The sequence below is a fragment of the Acinonyx jubatus genome, chromosome E2 (genome assembly GCF_027475565.1).
Source record: "Acinonyx jubatus isolate Ajub_Pintada_27869175 chromosome E2, VMU_Ajub_asm_v1.0, whole genome shotgun sequence".
NCBI classification, from domain to species: Eukaryota; Metazoa; Chordata; class Mammalia; order Carnivora; family Felidae; genus Acinonyx; species Acinonyx jubatus.
Genome location: NC_069396.1, coordinates 41,367,452 through 41,384,214, shown reverse-complemented (window position 1 = coordinate 41,384,214; position 16,763 = coordinate 41,367,452). Strand labels below are relative to the sequence as shown.

Here is a 16,763-nt window from a genome sequence, read left to right as displayed (position 1 = left end):
ATGGACAAAGGACCTGAATGTGAGACAGGAAACCATCAAAACCCTAGAGGAGAAAGCAGGAAAAAAACTTCTCTGACCTCAGCCGCAGCAATTTCTTACTTGACACATCCCCAAAGGCAAGGGAATTAAAAGCAAAAATGAACTATTGGGACCTCATGAAGATAAAAAGCTTCTGCACTGCAAAGGAAACAATCAACAAAACTAAAAGGCAACCAATGGAATGGGAAAAGATATTTGCAAATGACACATCAGACAAAGGGCTAGTATCCAAAATCTATAAAGAACTCACCAAACTCCACACCTGAAAAACAGATAATCCAGTGAAGAAATGGGCAGAAAACATGAATAGACACTTCTCCAAAGAAGACATCCAGATGGCCAACAGGCACATGAAAAGATGCTCAACATCGCTCATCAGGGAAATACAAATCAAAACCACACTCAGATACCATCTCATGCCAGTTAGAGTGGCTAAAATGAACAAATTAGGAGACTATAGATGCTGGCGAGGATGTGGAGAAACGGGAACCCTCTTGCACTGTTGGTGGGAATGCAAACTGGTGCAGCCACTCTGGAAAATAGTGTGGAGGTTCCTCAAAAAATTAAAAATAGATCTACCCTATGACCCAGCAAGAGCACTGCTAGGAATTCACCCAAGGGATACAGGAGTGCTGATGCATAGGGGCACTTGTACCCCAATGTTTATAGCAGCACTTTCAACAACAGCCAAATAATGGAAAGAGCCTAAATGTCCATCAGCTGATGAATGGATAAAGAAGATGTGGTTTATATATACAATGGAATACTACTTAGCAATGAGAAAGAATGAAATCTGGCCTTTTGTAGATGGAACTGGAGAGTGTTATGCTAAGTGAAATAAGTCAGGCAGAGAAAGACAGATACCATATGTTTTCACTCCTATGTGGATCCTGAGAAACTTAACAGAAACCATGGGGGAGGGGAAGGAAAAAAATGGTTAGAGAGGGAGGGAGCCAAAACATAAGAGACTCTTAAAAACTAAGAACAAACTGAGGGTGGATGGGGGGTGGGAGGGAGGGGAGGGTGGGTGAGGGGTATTGAGGAGGGCACCTGTTGGGATGAGTACTGGGTGTTGTATGTAAACCAACTTGACAATAAATTTCATATTAAAAAAAAGAAAGAAACCTACTTCAGATATAAAGACAAATACAGATTAAAAGTAAATGGATGGAGGAAAATAGACCACACTAACACTAATCAAAAGAAAGCAAAAGTAACTACATTACTTTCAGACAGAGCAGATTTCACAGTGAGGAAAAGTTATCAGGGATAAAAAGAGGCATTGCATAATAAAGGGGTCAATTCTCCAAGAAGATACAGTAATCCTTAACATTGTATGTGCCTAACACCAGAGCATCAAACTATGTGAGGCAAAAGCTATAAAATTGCAAAGAGAAACAGATGAGTCCACTATCATACTTGGAGACTTCAACACTGACTCAGAAAGGAACAGATCCAGCAGGCAGAAAATGAACAAGGACACAATGGAACTCAATGCAACCACCAGTCAACTGGATGTAATGGAGATCTACAGATGACTTCATCCAACAACAGCAGGATAGACATTCCTCTCAGCTTCATAAGAAACATTTACCAAGGTAGACCACATTCTAGGCCATAAAACACACTTTAACAAATTAAAAATAAAAACAGAAATCACACAATGTCTGCTCTCAGAACACAATGGAATTAAATTGGAAATAAATAACAGAAAGATGATTGAAAATACCAAAATACATGGAGACTAAACAACACACTTCTAAATAACACATGGGCCAAAGAAGAAACCTCAAGAGAGGTTTTTAAATATTTTAAGCCAAACAAAATTAAAACATGACTTGTCAAAATTTGTGGGATGCAGTGAAAGAAGAACTTAGAGGGATATTTATAACGTTGAATGCACATATTAAAAAAGAAGAAAGATCTAAAATCAATCATCTAAACCTGCACCTTAGGAAAATAGAAAAAGAAGAGCAAATTAAATCCAAAGTAAGCAGAAGAAAAGAAACAATAAGAATTAGAGCATAAATCAATGAAATCAAAAGCAGCAAACTGATAAAAATCAATGAACCCAAAAACTGTTCTTTAAAAAAGATAAGCCTCTATCCAGGCTGACCAAGAAAAAGAAAAGAGATAACACAATACGAATATCAGAAATGAAAGCTAGATCCTATACATGTTAAAAAGATAATCAAGGAATACTATGAAAAACTATTTCTACAAATTTAATCACCAGAAATGAAACGGACTAAATTCAAGTTTGAAATGAAATGGACTAATTCCTTAAAAGACACGATTTGCCAAAAGTCACACAAGAAAAAAATAGACAGTTTGAATAGCTTTTTATCTAATAAAGAAATTGAAATAGTGACTAATTACCTTCCAAAACAGAAAGTTGCAGGCCCAGATGGGTTCACTGGTGAATTCTACCAAACCTTTAAGGAAAAATACCAATTCTCTATAATCTCTTTCAGAGGATAGAAGCAGAAGGAATACCTTGGAACTCATTCTGTGAGGCTAGTATTACCCTAATACCACAACCAGGTAATGACATTATAAGAAAATTAATGACCAATATCTCTCATGGACATAGATGCAAAAATCCTCAACAAATATTAGCAAATGAAATCCAACAGTGTATAAAAAGAATTATGCATCATAACCAAGTGGGATTCATCCCAGGTATGCAAGACTACTTCAATATTCAAAAATCAATTAATGTAACTCATCACATCAATAAGATAAAAAAGAAAAATCACATGATTTTATCAATAGGTGCAGAAAAAGTATTTGCCAAAACCCAATAGCCATTTATGATTTTAAAAACTCCCAGCAAATTAGAAATAGAGGGGAACTTCTCAACTTGCCAAACACTATCTACAAAAACTTATAATTGGGGCACCTGAGTGGCTCAGTCAGTTGAGCTTCTGACTTTGACTCAGGTCATGATCTCACAGTTCATGAGTTCAATCCCCACATCAGGCTCGCTGCTGTCAGCACAGAGCCCGCTTCAGATCCTCTGTCTCCCCTCTCTCTCTACCCTCCCCTGCTCATGCTTTCTCTCTCAAAAAATAAATGAAACAAAACAAAAAAGCATACAGCTAACATCATACTTAATGGTAAGAAACTCAGTGTATCCACTAAGATCAGGTATGAGGCAAAGACTCCTCTCAACACTTCTTTTCAACATTGTACCGGAAGTTCTAGCTCATGCGATAAGTCAAGAAAAGGAAATAAGAGGTATAAGATTGGGAAGGAAGAAACAAAAATGTCTTAATGCACAAATGACATTATCACTTATGTAGAAAATCCAAAGGAATCAACAAAAACTCCTAGAATTAATAGCAGTTTTAGCAGATCATTCAATCACTTTTTGCCGTAACAGAAATGAACAAGTGGAATTTTAAATTAAATACATGGTATTATTTACATTAGCACCCCCCAAAATTAAATAGTTAGGTATATATCTAACAAAATACGTACAAGAGCTCTACGAGGAAAACTACAAAACTCTGATGAGCAAAATCAAAGAACTAAATAAATGGAGATATATTGCATGTTCATGGATAGGAAGAATCAATAGTGTCAAGAGGTCAGTTCTTCCCAACTTGGTCTATGGATTCAATGCAGTCCCAATCAAAATCCCAGCAAGTTATTTTGTAGATACAGACAAAATGATTATACAGTTTATATGGAGAGGCAAAAGATTTTGGAAAACAAAGGTTAGAATACTGACACTACCCAACTTCAAGACTTACATCTAAAGATACAATAATCAAGACAGTGTAGTATTGGTGAAAGAAGAGAGAAATAGATCGAAGCCTAGAGAGCCCAGAAATAGATCCACATAAATAAAACCAACTGCTCTTTGATAAAGGAGCAAATTTAATATAATGGAGAAATGACAGAATTTCCAAACGGTGTTGGAAAAACTGGATATCCACATGCAAAAAAATAAAATAAAATAAATCTAAATATCCACCTTACATCCTTCACAAAAGCTCAAAATGTATCACAGACCTAAATGTAAAATGCAAATTTATAAACCTCTTAGAGAATAACATAGGAGAAGATCTAAGTGGTCTTGAGTATGGCAATGACTCTTTAGGAACAATGCCAAAGGTACAATCCATGAAAGTAATAATTGACGAGCTGGACTTCATAAAAATTTGAAACTTCTGCTCTATGAAAGACAATGTCAAGAGAATGAGAAGACAAACCGTAGAGTGGGAGAAAACATTTGCAAAAGACACATCCAATAAAGGAATATCATCCAAAATTGTCAAAGCTTAACAAGAAAATAAAGAACCCAATTAAAAAATGAGCCAAAAACCTTAACAGACACCTCACTAAAAAAGATATACACACAGGTGGCAAATAAGCATGTGAAAAGATGTTCCACATCATATGTGATCAGGGGGTTGCAAATTAAAACAACAAGTTACCACTGCACACATAATGGCCAAAATCTGTAACACTGACAATACCAAATGTTGGCAAAGATGTGGAGAAACAGGAACTCTCATTCATTGCTGGTGGGAATGCAAAATGGTACAGCCACTTTTGAAGACAGTTTGACAGTGTCTTAAACATACTCTTAACATACAATCCAGCAATCATACTCCTTGGTATTTATCCAAAGAAGTTTAAAAACTCATGTCCACACAAAAACCTGCACATAGATGTTTCAACAGCTTTATCCATGACTGCCAAAACTTGGAAGTAACCTTGAAAAACCTAAAGATGTCCTTTGATAGGTGAATGGACAAATAAACTATGGTACATCCAAATAATGGAGTATTATTTCAGCGCTAAAAAAGAAACAAGCTACCAAGCCATGAAAAGACATGCAAGCCGTGGAAAAAAAAAAAAAGAAAGAAAGAAAAGAAAATCAGGAAACTTAAGTTCACATTACTAAGTGAAAGAAGCCAGTCTGAAAAGACTGTCTGCATCCACATATATGACATTCTGGAAAAGTGCTTGCCAGGGGTGGGGAGGTTTGGAGGGATAACAGGCAGAGCACAGAGGATTTGTAAGGCAGTGCGACTACTCTGTACGTACATAATGTACATAATGACTACATATGTCATTATACATTTTTCCAAACCTATACAGCGTACAACTCCCAGAGTGAACTGTAATGTAAACTGTGGACTTTGGGTATCATTGAGGATCATTAATGGTTTTAAATATTTCATTTAGTGGGGCATGTTGATAATGAGAAGGGATATACAAGAAATCTTTGTATCTTCTCAGTTTTGCTTTGAACCTAAAACTGCTCTGAAGTGTGTGATATATATAACATGTATTTATTACATTCATATAGATTTACTTGTATTTATTTTTTATTTTAGAGAGAGAGAGTGAGTGGGGGAGAGGGGCAGAGGAAGAGAGAGAGAGAGAGAGAGAGAGAGAGAGAGAGAGAGAGAGAGAATCCCAAGCAGGCTCCACACTCAGCTCGGAGTTAGATGCCTGGCTGGATCCCACAACCCTGGGATCATGACCTGAGCCTAAATCAAGAGTCAGACTCTCAATGGACTGAGCCACCCAGACTCCCCTGTGTATGTGCTTTTAAATAAATGAGTACTGACACCTGCTGCACATGGATGAACCTCAAAAACATTATACTAAGGGGAAAAAGCCAGTCACAAAAGACCACATGTTGTTTGCTTCCCTTTCTATGAAAGGTCTAGAACAAGCAATTTTATAGTGACAGAGATTAAATTGGTAATTGCCTAGAGTTGAGAGGCTGGCTTCAGGTGAAATGGGGATTTACTGCTAATGAGTATGGGGCTTCAGTCAATGAGAGGTTCTACAGTGATTGTGGCTCTGGTTACAGAACTCTGCGAATACCCTAAAACCCCACACTTTGTATAGGTTACCTGTAAGATATGTGAATTACACCTCAATAAAGCAATGCTTTTAAAAAGAAGGGGGGATAGAAGGAGCAAGCCTGAAAAGGTCCCCTGCCGCCACCACCACCCGCCTCCATGGCGCCGTATTACCCGGGGCCGGGGTGCATGTCCGGGATGTGGGGGTGTCGAACTGTGGTAGTGTGAAGGGACGGGAGGGAATGCGGGACACGGAAATCAGGGGTTTGGGGCTCTGCAGCCAGGCAGTGCGGAGATGCAGGGACTCTGGATGGGGAACCTCGCTAGCGAGGCGGGTTCAGCAGGAGGTGCAGGGGTGAGGGGAGGCGTGGCTACAGGGGTTGCAGAGAGCGCGGCGGTGTGAGGATGCAGGGAAGGAGGCATTCTTCGCCTCCAGGAAGCGCAGAGAGGTGGGACAGGGACTCGGCAGCCAGGGGTCGAGGCGTGCGGGCGCGGACACCCGTTTGGCCACCAGGAGGCGTAGGCAAGCCGGGCGGGCGGCGGGTCCTGGCGTTGGCAGCCGTTGGGAACCAGCCGTGTCCCGGGGACGCGACCGCTCCTGTCGTCGTTGCGCGGGTCCCTGGCCCCGGGGCGGCCACCCCCAGCTCCCTACTCTGCAGTTGCCTCCGTCTCCAAACTCTCCGTCCTCGTTCTCTCATGGCAAAAACAGAGCTTTCATTATGGGCAAACAGACCAGCAATTGAGAGCGGCTGGCATCCCTCTAACCCCAACGTCCTTTCCGGGGACCTTGGTTCCGCGTTTCTTCTGGGCATAGTACTTTCGGGGTTCATTAGGGATAGAGACCTCGAGGCGCTGCGGAGACGTTCCAAACACACAGGTACATATCCGGAGGCACGAACAAAACTGGCACATAGAGGACGGTCCAATTTTTGTAAAAACAACAACAAAAAGTCAGTTCTTTATGTGTGTAGCTTTCCTTCACTTGATCAACAAGTATGTTGTAGCCTCGTCGGGCCTTATCTAGGCGCTGTGGGGCCGGCGGGAACCGAGGGCGGAGAGCGAGCATCCGTGGGCACCGCAGGGACTGAACAGGCTCCTGCGCCCGCGCGCCACGGGAAGAGGGGCGGCCGTCCAACAGCCGGTACGCGGGGCAGCTCCCGGCCAGAGGCACTGCGCTTGCACCCTGGACGGCGGGGAGAGCCTCCCAGGAAGGAGGGACCCGAGGCCGTCCCTGCCTGGAGGTTCACAGGTCACAGGCGAGCGGGAGAATAGGGAGACGAGCCAGATGCGAAAAGGCCTGGAAGGTCATGGTCAGATCTCTGGACTTCATCTTAAATGCGCCAGGAAGCCACTGGTGGGGGTGTTGAGCCGATTCTTTTTTAAAATACCGAGAGCCATTCGTGTGTTGAGTGTGCATTAAATAAAAACCAAGAATGAAGCACTATCTATTGAGAATGTGCTTTAGCAAATCATCTCAGAGATTTCGATGAAATCATCTGGAACGTTATTAACTTAACATTAAGTTTTGCATTGTGCACTTTCCTTTTAAGGGGTCATTTGGTTAACATTTTCATTGAGCTACACCACCACGTTAATCTCACTGTATAATCACCTCCAGATTGTATTGTTTTGAGTCATTGCTCTCCACTGTTTATTCTAAACCGATCTTTCCCTTACCGGAGTTTTTCTTTTTCTTTTTTCCCCCTGTTTGCTGGAGTGCTCCCCCGAGTAACTTTGTCCTCAAAAAGAAGCATCATTCTGAGTCTTTGCAGGTCTAAAGAAAATATCTTTCTGTTGCCTTTATTGGGAATCAGCAGTTTGGTCAGGTAGAGAATTCTTAGGTCAGAAACATCCTCTGGGAAAACTTGGAATTTCTCAACTTCTGTCATCTTAATGGGTCATAAAAACCTTAGGCCCAAAAAATCATAAGCCGTCTGAATGTGCATCCACAGGAGACTGGTCAAAGTCCTCAGGAAATGGCTAGCCAGTGGGATACTTCCATAAAAAAGAGCAAGGAACATGTTTCTTTACTGATATGGAAAGATCTCTAAAATACCTTAGGTAAAAAAATTGAAATTAGGTGCATAAGGGGTCTAAGGTATGCTTCCATTTATGTTAGAAGAAGAAGAAGAAGAAGAAGAAGAGAAGAAGAAGAGAAGAAGAGAAGAAGAGAAGGAGGAGGGGAGGAGGAGGAGGAGAAGAAGAAAAAGAAGATATACATATATGTGCTGGGAAATGCATAAAATAAAATATCTCTGTAAGGTTACAGAAGAAGCTAGAAACATTTCTTGCCTCAGTACAGAGATATGGGTTAATGGGGGCAAGGCTCCTAGGGAGACTTGTTTAAAAACAAATGATATCTATTGAATTGGAGTCTTGGGGATGTTCTACTGAGAAAAAATATAATGTCTGTGCTCTCCTTTAATTTCACTTAAAAAGCAGAACAAGTATCATGACTAAAAGCGTTGGCACTTTTAGTGCCATCAGCAATCCCTGTTGTGGGCTCTGCTCCCAGGTGTTCTGAGGGCGGGCCAGGAAGCCTAGCACCTCAACCTGATCCCAGGCTGTTCCGTCTGTGGTCTGTGGGCGCCACAGCCTCGCTCCTACCCTCCCCAGGCAGGCGCTTTTTGCCTCCCATCTCGCATTGAACTGGACCATTTCTTTCCATGGGAACAATTCAGTCTTCCTCAACCCAGGGAGAGTCTCTTCACTGTTTTCCTTCGGTATTTCTCCTCCCCCTGCTCCCTCTCCCTCTCCAACACCTCCTGTATGTATATTGGCTCTTCTGGATCTCTCCGGCATGCATGACCTTTTCTCTCACAGTTCTAGTTCCTTTATATTTGTTCTTTGAGTCTCAGAGTATCCCAGGAGCTTGTTTTCTAATTTTGTTTCAGTGCTCTGCTCCGATTTTAAAGCCTCCGTGGGGGGTTTCGGTGTGGAAATCCTTTTCTCATCCCCAAGAATTCTGTTGACAGGCCACCAGCCTTTGTTTCAATGCGGTGTCTCTCCAGCTATCGCTGAGAAGACAAAGTAGTGTTGGTAGGTTTTTATTTTTTTATTCTTCTAAGTTTTCTGTTGCTGCTGGAGCTAACTCTGTTTCATGGGCGTGGAGGGCTCCTTCACCGACCCTGGGGTATGCACTTGGGGTTGTCACCGTGGGGACATTTGGGAGGCTCAGCCAGAAACCACACTCTGGGTTGGGTCAGGATCCCCTGCTTTGGAACATTGTCCTTCTCCCCCAGGGCAGCCTTGTTTTCCCAGGGACAGCAGCCCAAGGGCTTCACTCAGGGGCCCCCGGCCATGCCAAGTTGGTCCCCACAGGTCCCTTACCCGGCTCACTGCGCCCTCCCCACCTGTGGGGGTCAAGCCTGTGCTCCTCGCCCCCGCCCCCGGTGGTCTGACCTTGGAGAGGGACTCCTGGTCGCCCCAGAACTTCTCCTCAGGCATCGAGCGCTTCTCGGATGGCAGTGAGCGCTTGCCCACCTCCAGGGGGTCCAAGCGGGACAGCAGCTGGCCCTGGCGTGCTTCCACAATCGACAGACGGAAGCGGCCATAGCCCCTGACCAGGGCCGCACGGGGCAGCTTCTGGGGCGGATGCTCAATGTCGCCGGAGGGGACCAAAGGCGGCTGTACTTCACACTGCTGTGACACTGTCTTCTTGCCCTTGTCCGGGGCTTCCGGGGAGCCGGGGGCGCAGGGTGGCTCCGAGGCCATCTCAGAGCCCCACCCGCTGGGTTGCCGACACCCAGCACCCCGGCCAGGCCACGAACGAACTGTGGCGCCACGCGCCTGCGCCCCGCGCCCGCTTCCTGGGAACGCCACGCCCTCCCCCTCGCGCTGCGATCTCGTTGCTTCCCCTCCACGCGGAACACGCTTACTCCCAGAAAAACGGGGTTCCGGCCCTGGGCACAAAAGGAATGAGGCCAAGCATGTGAAACGAGCAGCCCCAACCCCAGGGCTTTCCTTTGGTTCTCCCTGGCTCCCTGTCCCAGGACGATTTGTGTGTGCCCTCGGCCTGCGCAGGGGCTCGTGGCGGACCCACCTCACGTGAACAAGAGAGACATGATCACTAGATCTAGAATGGGCCATGCATGAATTAAGATGCAGCTGTTGGAGGCGGGGACGCATATGAGAGTACGAAGGAGAGATGTGTCCCAATGTCAATGACAATAGAAGAGAACGAATGTCACCTCCAATCGGGTAGCAGCCCCACAGATAGAAAAAGACTGGGTGGATATTCCACAACATTAAGGGTTGTCATCTCTGGGTGGCTGAAGTGGTCTTCTTCCTTCTTGCTATTTTTAAACTTGTTCAATTGTTCTGATCTTTCTATGAGGTCACTTTGAATGCCAGCACTTTTCTCAAAAGTCTGGTTAGTGCAGATGAGGCAGCCTGGGAGGGGGGCCCCAGGGCTGCAGAGCAAGGACCTGATGCCTGTGTGACCCGGGCTGTGGGCGCACACTCCCCAGTTCTTGGTATGGGAGACTATGTGGAACACTTGGGGGACATCCACCTGGAGAGGCTGAGGCCACCTGCCAGGACCCTGATGCTGGGCCCCCTGCTGGACTCCCAGCCACCACTCTCAACTAGGAGAGGCAAGAGCCACGTGGGGACCACCTGGTCCCTCTCACATGAGTCCTTATGTAAGGCCAAATGTCTTTATCTGGACTCGGCTTTCCCCATTAACAAAACTAGAGAAAACCCTTCACTTTTCATTTCTTTTTTGAAGTTTCAGGAAATAAAAAAAAAAAATCAAAAAGAAAATAGAAAAATTCCATTTTAATTAAACTGTACAGTCTGAATTATTTCCTCTGACACTAACTGAGGTTAAAAATAGAAATCAATTTCTGCAACCTTCCAAGGCAGCCTTTGAAATGTCAAGGTTTTAAAAATTATTTTACAGCATGAATTTACATATAAATACAATCTGTACAATGTATTAACTTAGCAATCAACGAGCTTCCATCATGGAGGAGATCTGGTACTGGGACAGACCAGGGCAGAATTCAATTACTGCCGCCTTAGTGGAAGACTTTTCAGCCTAGAAAAGGAAATAAAAGAGAGAGGACAATTAGATAAGAACCGAAAGCCAGACAGCTCCTTGGGGGCCGAGCACACCAGACCTCCTCAACTCGCAGTGGTACATCTGGACTCATAGAATACAGGGGACGACCACAGACCATGAAACCATCATTTATTTTTATTTTTTTTAATTTGAGAGAGAGAGCACAAGCAGGAGAGAGGGAGGGAGAGAGAGAGCGAGTGAGCGAGAGAGGGAGAATCTTAAGCAGGTTCCACACTCAGCTCGGAACCTGATGCAGGGCTCAATCCCATGACCCTGGGATCATAATCTGAGCTGAAATCAAGAATCGGATGCTCAACCGACTGAACCACCCAGGCGCCCCTAGAAGCATCAGTTTAATCTGCATTCTTAAAAATGCTTCTCTGTCACCCCCAAATACACAGGGAGACTCAGTCTCCACATCTCATATTAGGACCTGTTTATAAAAGCAAGTTCTAATCCTACTCAACCTAGCTCCTGTAGGACCTTTGGGAAGGAGCTGAAAAAAAAACCATGTTTGCTCTAGGGCCAAGGGCTCCTGAGCTGGCAGTCTCAAATCTCAGCTTCATGCACACAAGGGTGTTCGTTGACTAGAGCTGGGTCACACTGGCTCTAGATCCTTGCTCAACAGCCCCAAAGTGAAAGACCACATGTCCGCAACAACAGAAGAGATGAACGCTCTGGTGTGGTCACATAAAGGGATACTCCCTGGCAATGAGGACGAACCAGCTGCTGCAGCTGATAACATGGGGGACTCTCACAAACCAATTCAAGAGTCATACATGGTTCCTTTAAGTAAAGTCCAAGCAGTAGAGTAACCAACGGTGACAGAAGAGGGGCTACCTCTGGGAATGCGGGTAGGCATGCCAAGTGGGAGGAGACACGAGCAGCTGTGGGGTGCTGGCGTATCCCTTGATCAGGCGGTGAGAATGCATGGAGCTGGAAGGTGATGGTCTGTGCACATATATGTATGTGTGTGCACTAAGGTGTTTGCTTAGCTGTATGATTCTACGTCTGTGAAATTCTAGAATGGGCAAGACAATCTGATAGAGACAGGAAGGAGAGGGGTGTCTCAGGGGAAAGGGGTGGAGGCGGCAGACCACGGTTCCACCCAGAACCAAGTGGCACTGTCACAGCAGAAAATCATCAGGGCCCTTACCAAGAGTGACACTCCATGCCAGGTGCTGGGGATGCAAATGAGACCCCTGTCGTCATGAGCCTCCCACTGTCCTTTGCAGAAGACAGGGGTGAGGCACAAAGGGTGGAGGGCCCTCGGGGCTCCAAGGTTAGAACCCAGGAGGCTCGGTGGGGAGGAGCGGGGGGACTAAACCTTTAACAACCACAAGAGTGAAGATTTAAGTGCACTCCACACCTCTGACCCTCCCTTCCTTGGAGAGAGGTGCTCTCAGGTGTGGGAAGAACCCCTCCAGCCCTCTTCCTGTGCATGGATGTACATAAACGTACACACAGGGAAATCCAAAGGCCAGAGGACATTTTAACATTAACAGCACTGCCTGGATATACCGTTCTGCAGCTTTTGATCTCCTGATGGTAAGTTTTAGATGCCAATCAGCACACAGCTCTCTGCCCACGTTTTCTGATTGCTGCACAGTGTCCCACAGCAAGCCCTGCTCCCACCCTCCCACCATGCCCTCCAGATGGGCACTGAGGGGTGTCCCCGCAGGAATGACTCATCAGACGGCCCCAAATCCTCAAGATTTGGCCCCAAATCCTCAAGGCCTAACCTCTCTGGGCCTGGCCGTCCCACCTGGGAGATGAGGGGACCCACATGTCTGCCTCGCTGGAGTGCATGAGGACGAAATGAGCAATGCCCGTGGTGTGGGCACCTTACCATCACGCTGGCATGCAGGAGGAGAGGGAAATGTAAGTTGGCACAGCCACTTCAGGAGGCTCGGGATTAAACTGAAATGCTTATCTTTGTATTTTTGAATCATGAGAATGTGCTGTCCGTTCTGAAGAAGTAAATGGAAACGAACAAGGGGGTGGCACTTGTATTTCCAGACAGCAAGATATACCTACAAGGCCACAGTAGTTAATGCAGGTGGGTAGAACAACATCAAATGGCTAAGAAACCAGAGTAGAGAATGGAGGAGGAGGCCCTCGGAGGCATGGGGACTAAGAACAGGACCAAGCTACTCTTCCTTTAATGAGCTGGTTCAGCAGGTAGGGCTGACATGGCCAGGGCTCACCTGTGCCTCCCCTTTCATCCCGGGCCCGCAGATGGACTTCCCCTTCCTGGCTCCGTGGGGGCCAGGCTGTGCAGCAGTGAAGACTGTGACATCCAGATAGGACCGCAACAACCCCCAGCGCCACCCTCCACCCGTCCCCTCCTAGGAGGGCCATGCACCGAAGTGGAACACACTGGGGTCCTGAGTACCTTTCTTGGTTTTCTTTCTTTCTTTTTCGATATACATACCGATCATTTCTGACGTTTGCCTCTCAGCAAATACACGGAGATTCCAACAAGCCTTGGAAGGTTTCTGAAAACCAGTGTCCCCCACTGCCTACCTTCTCAGCAGTTCCTGGGGTGACAGGTCTACAGTCCCTTCTTCACCACTCGGGCTGTCGCTGGTGTCTGTGCTCTCAGAACTACTGCTCTTCTCTGGTTTTTTATTCTTTTGCTTGCCTTTGTGTTTGTGCTTCCGGTGCTTCTTTTTCTGAAAAAGAAAAGGGCGGTGGGGGAGGGGGGACAACTGGGTGTTTCCCTCCCTGACTGGGCACAATGACAGGCTAAGGAGGCATTTGGTTGCCGGAGTCATTCAAAAACAAAGACAAAACATCTCATTTGGAGCGAGCTTCAGTCTACGATGGGACAGACCAGACCACACAGCTGCGCGCACACACTCTGAACTGACCCTCTGGCAACAGACATGGCAGAACCGGGCAGATGTGGTCAGGATGCCATCTTGACACTTAGCCCCCATCTGTCTCCTCCAAGGTTGATGAGGGAGACAAAGGCAAGAGAAACGTAGCTGCAATGAAATCTCCTTACAGCTTGCAGCCCACTGATACACACCACCGATAGAAACGTGCAGAGTGTGACCTTCCTCAAGGAACTCGTGGCTGCCTTAGTGCCTTCACGTTGATGTTCGATTAAAGACTAAAAGTAACCTTATCTTAACAGCAGCTAGCCCCTCAAGGTCCTGAAAGCCTTGCTTCCAAATTCCTTCGAAACTTGCTTAAAAGTATATAATCAGTCACTCTCACAACCCCGGTGCAGCTCTTTCTGCCTTGGGTCCTGTCCCCGTGCTTTAATAAAATCACCTTTTTGCACCAAACGCGTTTCAAGAATTCTTTCTCAGCCGTTTGCTCATGAACCGCGCTTCACCATGTCATCAAGGTGACCCCTGCCACCTCGCATGAACCTGACCGGGGCCACGTTGTTAGGCACATGTGATAAACTACGTATCAGGATGGCACAATGAGAAGCACAATGAAGAAAACAACAGAAGGTCAGAGAACAGCAGATCCGCTGGTAAGAAACGAATGAATTTGGTTTTCAAACCTGGCAGCACCAGTTTTTCCCTGTCACACAAGAGGATGTTCATCATCTTCCCTGCTCAGGAATCCTTTCTTTCTGGCAGCCAATCGCGGAGCTGTTTGTTCTCAATTCCACCACTGTCCTGACCACTCTGGGGCCCAACACTAACATCAACTGAATTAAAAGCCTGTGCCATCGCTGAAAACACACGGATGGTGGGACAGGGGTGTCAAAGTGAAAGCACACGCTACTCTTCCAAAGTTCCTTGACCTCCAACAGCAAGCTTTGAACCCAACTCTCTATCCATAATGATGACAGAGCAGTTGAGGAAAAATGTTCAAAAGAATATCTTCATTTGATATTGAACGAGTAACCAATTAACACTACTTTATTAAGATTCAACCATTACTCCCAAGTATTTAAATGTCCTTTCCCCCTACTTTTTCATGTTCACAAATAAAATGTTTTTAAAGTAGAACTGAATAATTAAAATATTCTGCCTGAAAGAAAAACAAAATTCCTGCAAACTGAAGGCGTACATGAGTGTCCACATTCCTCCCAAGGTATGGAGAGGCCTGTGTGCCCCCACCTCAGCCACCAGATATTCTCCCTGCCTGGCTTCCCCTGTCACCCCTGGGGGCTTGTCTGCATGACAGAAGCAGGGACATCAGAGCCTGCATGCTGTCCAAGACAGCCGGAAGTTACTTACCTTCTCTTTCCTCCGTCTGTGCTCTTTCTTGGTCTTACGTTTTTCTTTGTTTTTTTTATGTTTCTCTTTCTGAGGTGCCTCGAGTTTCTGACGAACATCTGAAACACAAACGTAACACATGAACTATTGGGGAAAATAAAGCCCAAATTGTTGAACAAGGAACGTGACGTAGGTGGAATGTTTAGCGTTAAGGTGGGACTCCTGCCCTGCCTCGCTGACAAATGGGTTACCTGTCACCTGGTAGCTCTATATTTAGAAACTGCCAGAAGCCTCAACGCAAGACTTGTGTGAGCCAACCCGTATCTTGCCACAGCCTTATCTGCCAGATGCGTCAGATGGAGATAGAGTCGGGAGAGAAAAAGCACAAGCCTGTTTTAATTTAACATCCTCAGGCAGCTCAGGAGACAGACCAGAGTCTGAACCTCAGCTTGGCTTCCAGCTTCTCCCTGACCTTCCGCACGTTGCTCAACCTCTCCAAGCCTCAGTTTCCCCATCCGTGAATAGTGACAGGAAGAATCCTTGCTCTCTCGGGGACACAGAGGATTGGACAGAACCGTGCACATGAATCCCGTAGCCCAGAATCTGGCACATAAACGTCAGCTCCCCTCACATCATCCTCCCTTTACTAAAGCACATTACATATGCGTTTTATCTTCTAAGTTGAAAAAAACCCTAGAAAATTAGCATGAAAACAACATAATGTACATGATCATTAAAAAGGACCAAGCAAGTAGCATACACTTAAATTCTCCACCTCCAAACTCTGACAACAATGTTTTCATAGGTCATCAACCTCCAGGTCACCAAACCAACAAAAATCAATTTTTTCCACCTAAAGAAAAGTTTCAAGGGAATTCAGAAGAATGGATATTTTCCAAATCTAGGTAACAGGTGCCTGTAACTCTCTGGTCCTATTGTTTGGTCAGATATTTTAAAATCTGACTCCTCCAAACTTTTGTTTTTTAAGTGCTTGTTTTTGAAAAACCATTCCCCCTCAAAAACCCACAGACAAAATTAAGTAATTAACTATTACAAGGATATCAAGGACGGTCCGGGAAATGGGAATAAATAACTTTGCTCTTAAATTCCAATACACTTACTTTAAGCTGGAGATCTGAACTGAAGCAAATAATAAATACATTCATTTCAATTTTTCAAAACATCACACTTTTTATCACCTCTTTGAAGGCTGGCTTAATTAATCAAACGAATATTTATACGTGGGTGCTATAGGAAACTATGAAGCAGATAACAGAATTATGTCATTTATATACCTGGGCCAGTTTATCAGATGTTTGTTAACCTGGCCTTCAAGGAGATGCTAATCCAGTCTAAACATTTTAACAAAACTGTCCATTTAAGACACGGAATGGAAGTTGTTGACCGATACTGGGGACGGAGGATGGACTGTGTTTACTTCTGAAAGAATTACTTTTGCTTTATTTGCTACATCAGCCAACACAGTAAAAGTCTCAGACTACCCTTCTCCCTACAATTCCTCACCCATCTCTGTGTCCTAGATTTTTACTTTTTTATTTCTGTAAGTGACACCATTTGAGATACTCGGGACTCTATTATATATAACGGAAAGTTTAAAGGTCTCAGGCTGTAAAGCAACAA

The 16,763-nt window shown here is 45.1% G+C and overlaps 2 protein-coding genes across 6 annotated transcripts in view; both read right to left on the bottom strand.

Moving 5' to 3' along the window:
• Positions 1 to 10,498, bottom strand: part of WDR88 (WD repeat domain 88) — a 45,787-nt gene extending 35,289 nt beyond the window's left edge. For all 4 annotated transcript variants that reach the window (XM_015073123.3, XM_053209972.1, XM_053209973.1 and 1 more), the window contains exon 1: positions 9,273 to 10,498. In XM_015073123.3, coding sequence (XP_014928609.2) covers positions 9,273 to 10,118 — 846 coding nt within the window. In that variant the 5' untranslated portion in view covers positions 10,119 to 10,498. The remainder of the gene's footprint in view (positions 1 to 9,272) is intronic.
• A 131-nt stretch (positions 10,499 to 10,629) lies between these two features.
• GPATCH1 (G-patch domain containing 1) overlaps positions 10,630 to 16,763 on the bottom strand; it is a 40,041-nt gene continuing 33,907 nt past the window's right edge. For both annotated transcript variants that reach the window (XM_015073121.3, XM_015073122.3), the window contains exons 18-20: positions 15,144 to 15,241; positions 13,462 to 13,610; positions 10,630 to 10,911 (exon numbers count right to left, since the gene is read on the bottom strand). In XM_015073121.3, coding sequence (XP_014928607.1) covers positions 10,881 to 10,911; positions 13,462 to 13,610; positions 15,144 to 15,241 — 278 coding nt within the window. In that variant the 3' untranslated portion in view covers positions 10,630 to 10,880. The remainder of the gene's footprint in view (positions 10,912 to 13,461; positions 13,611 to 15,143; positions 15,242 to 16,763) is intronic.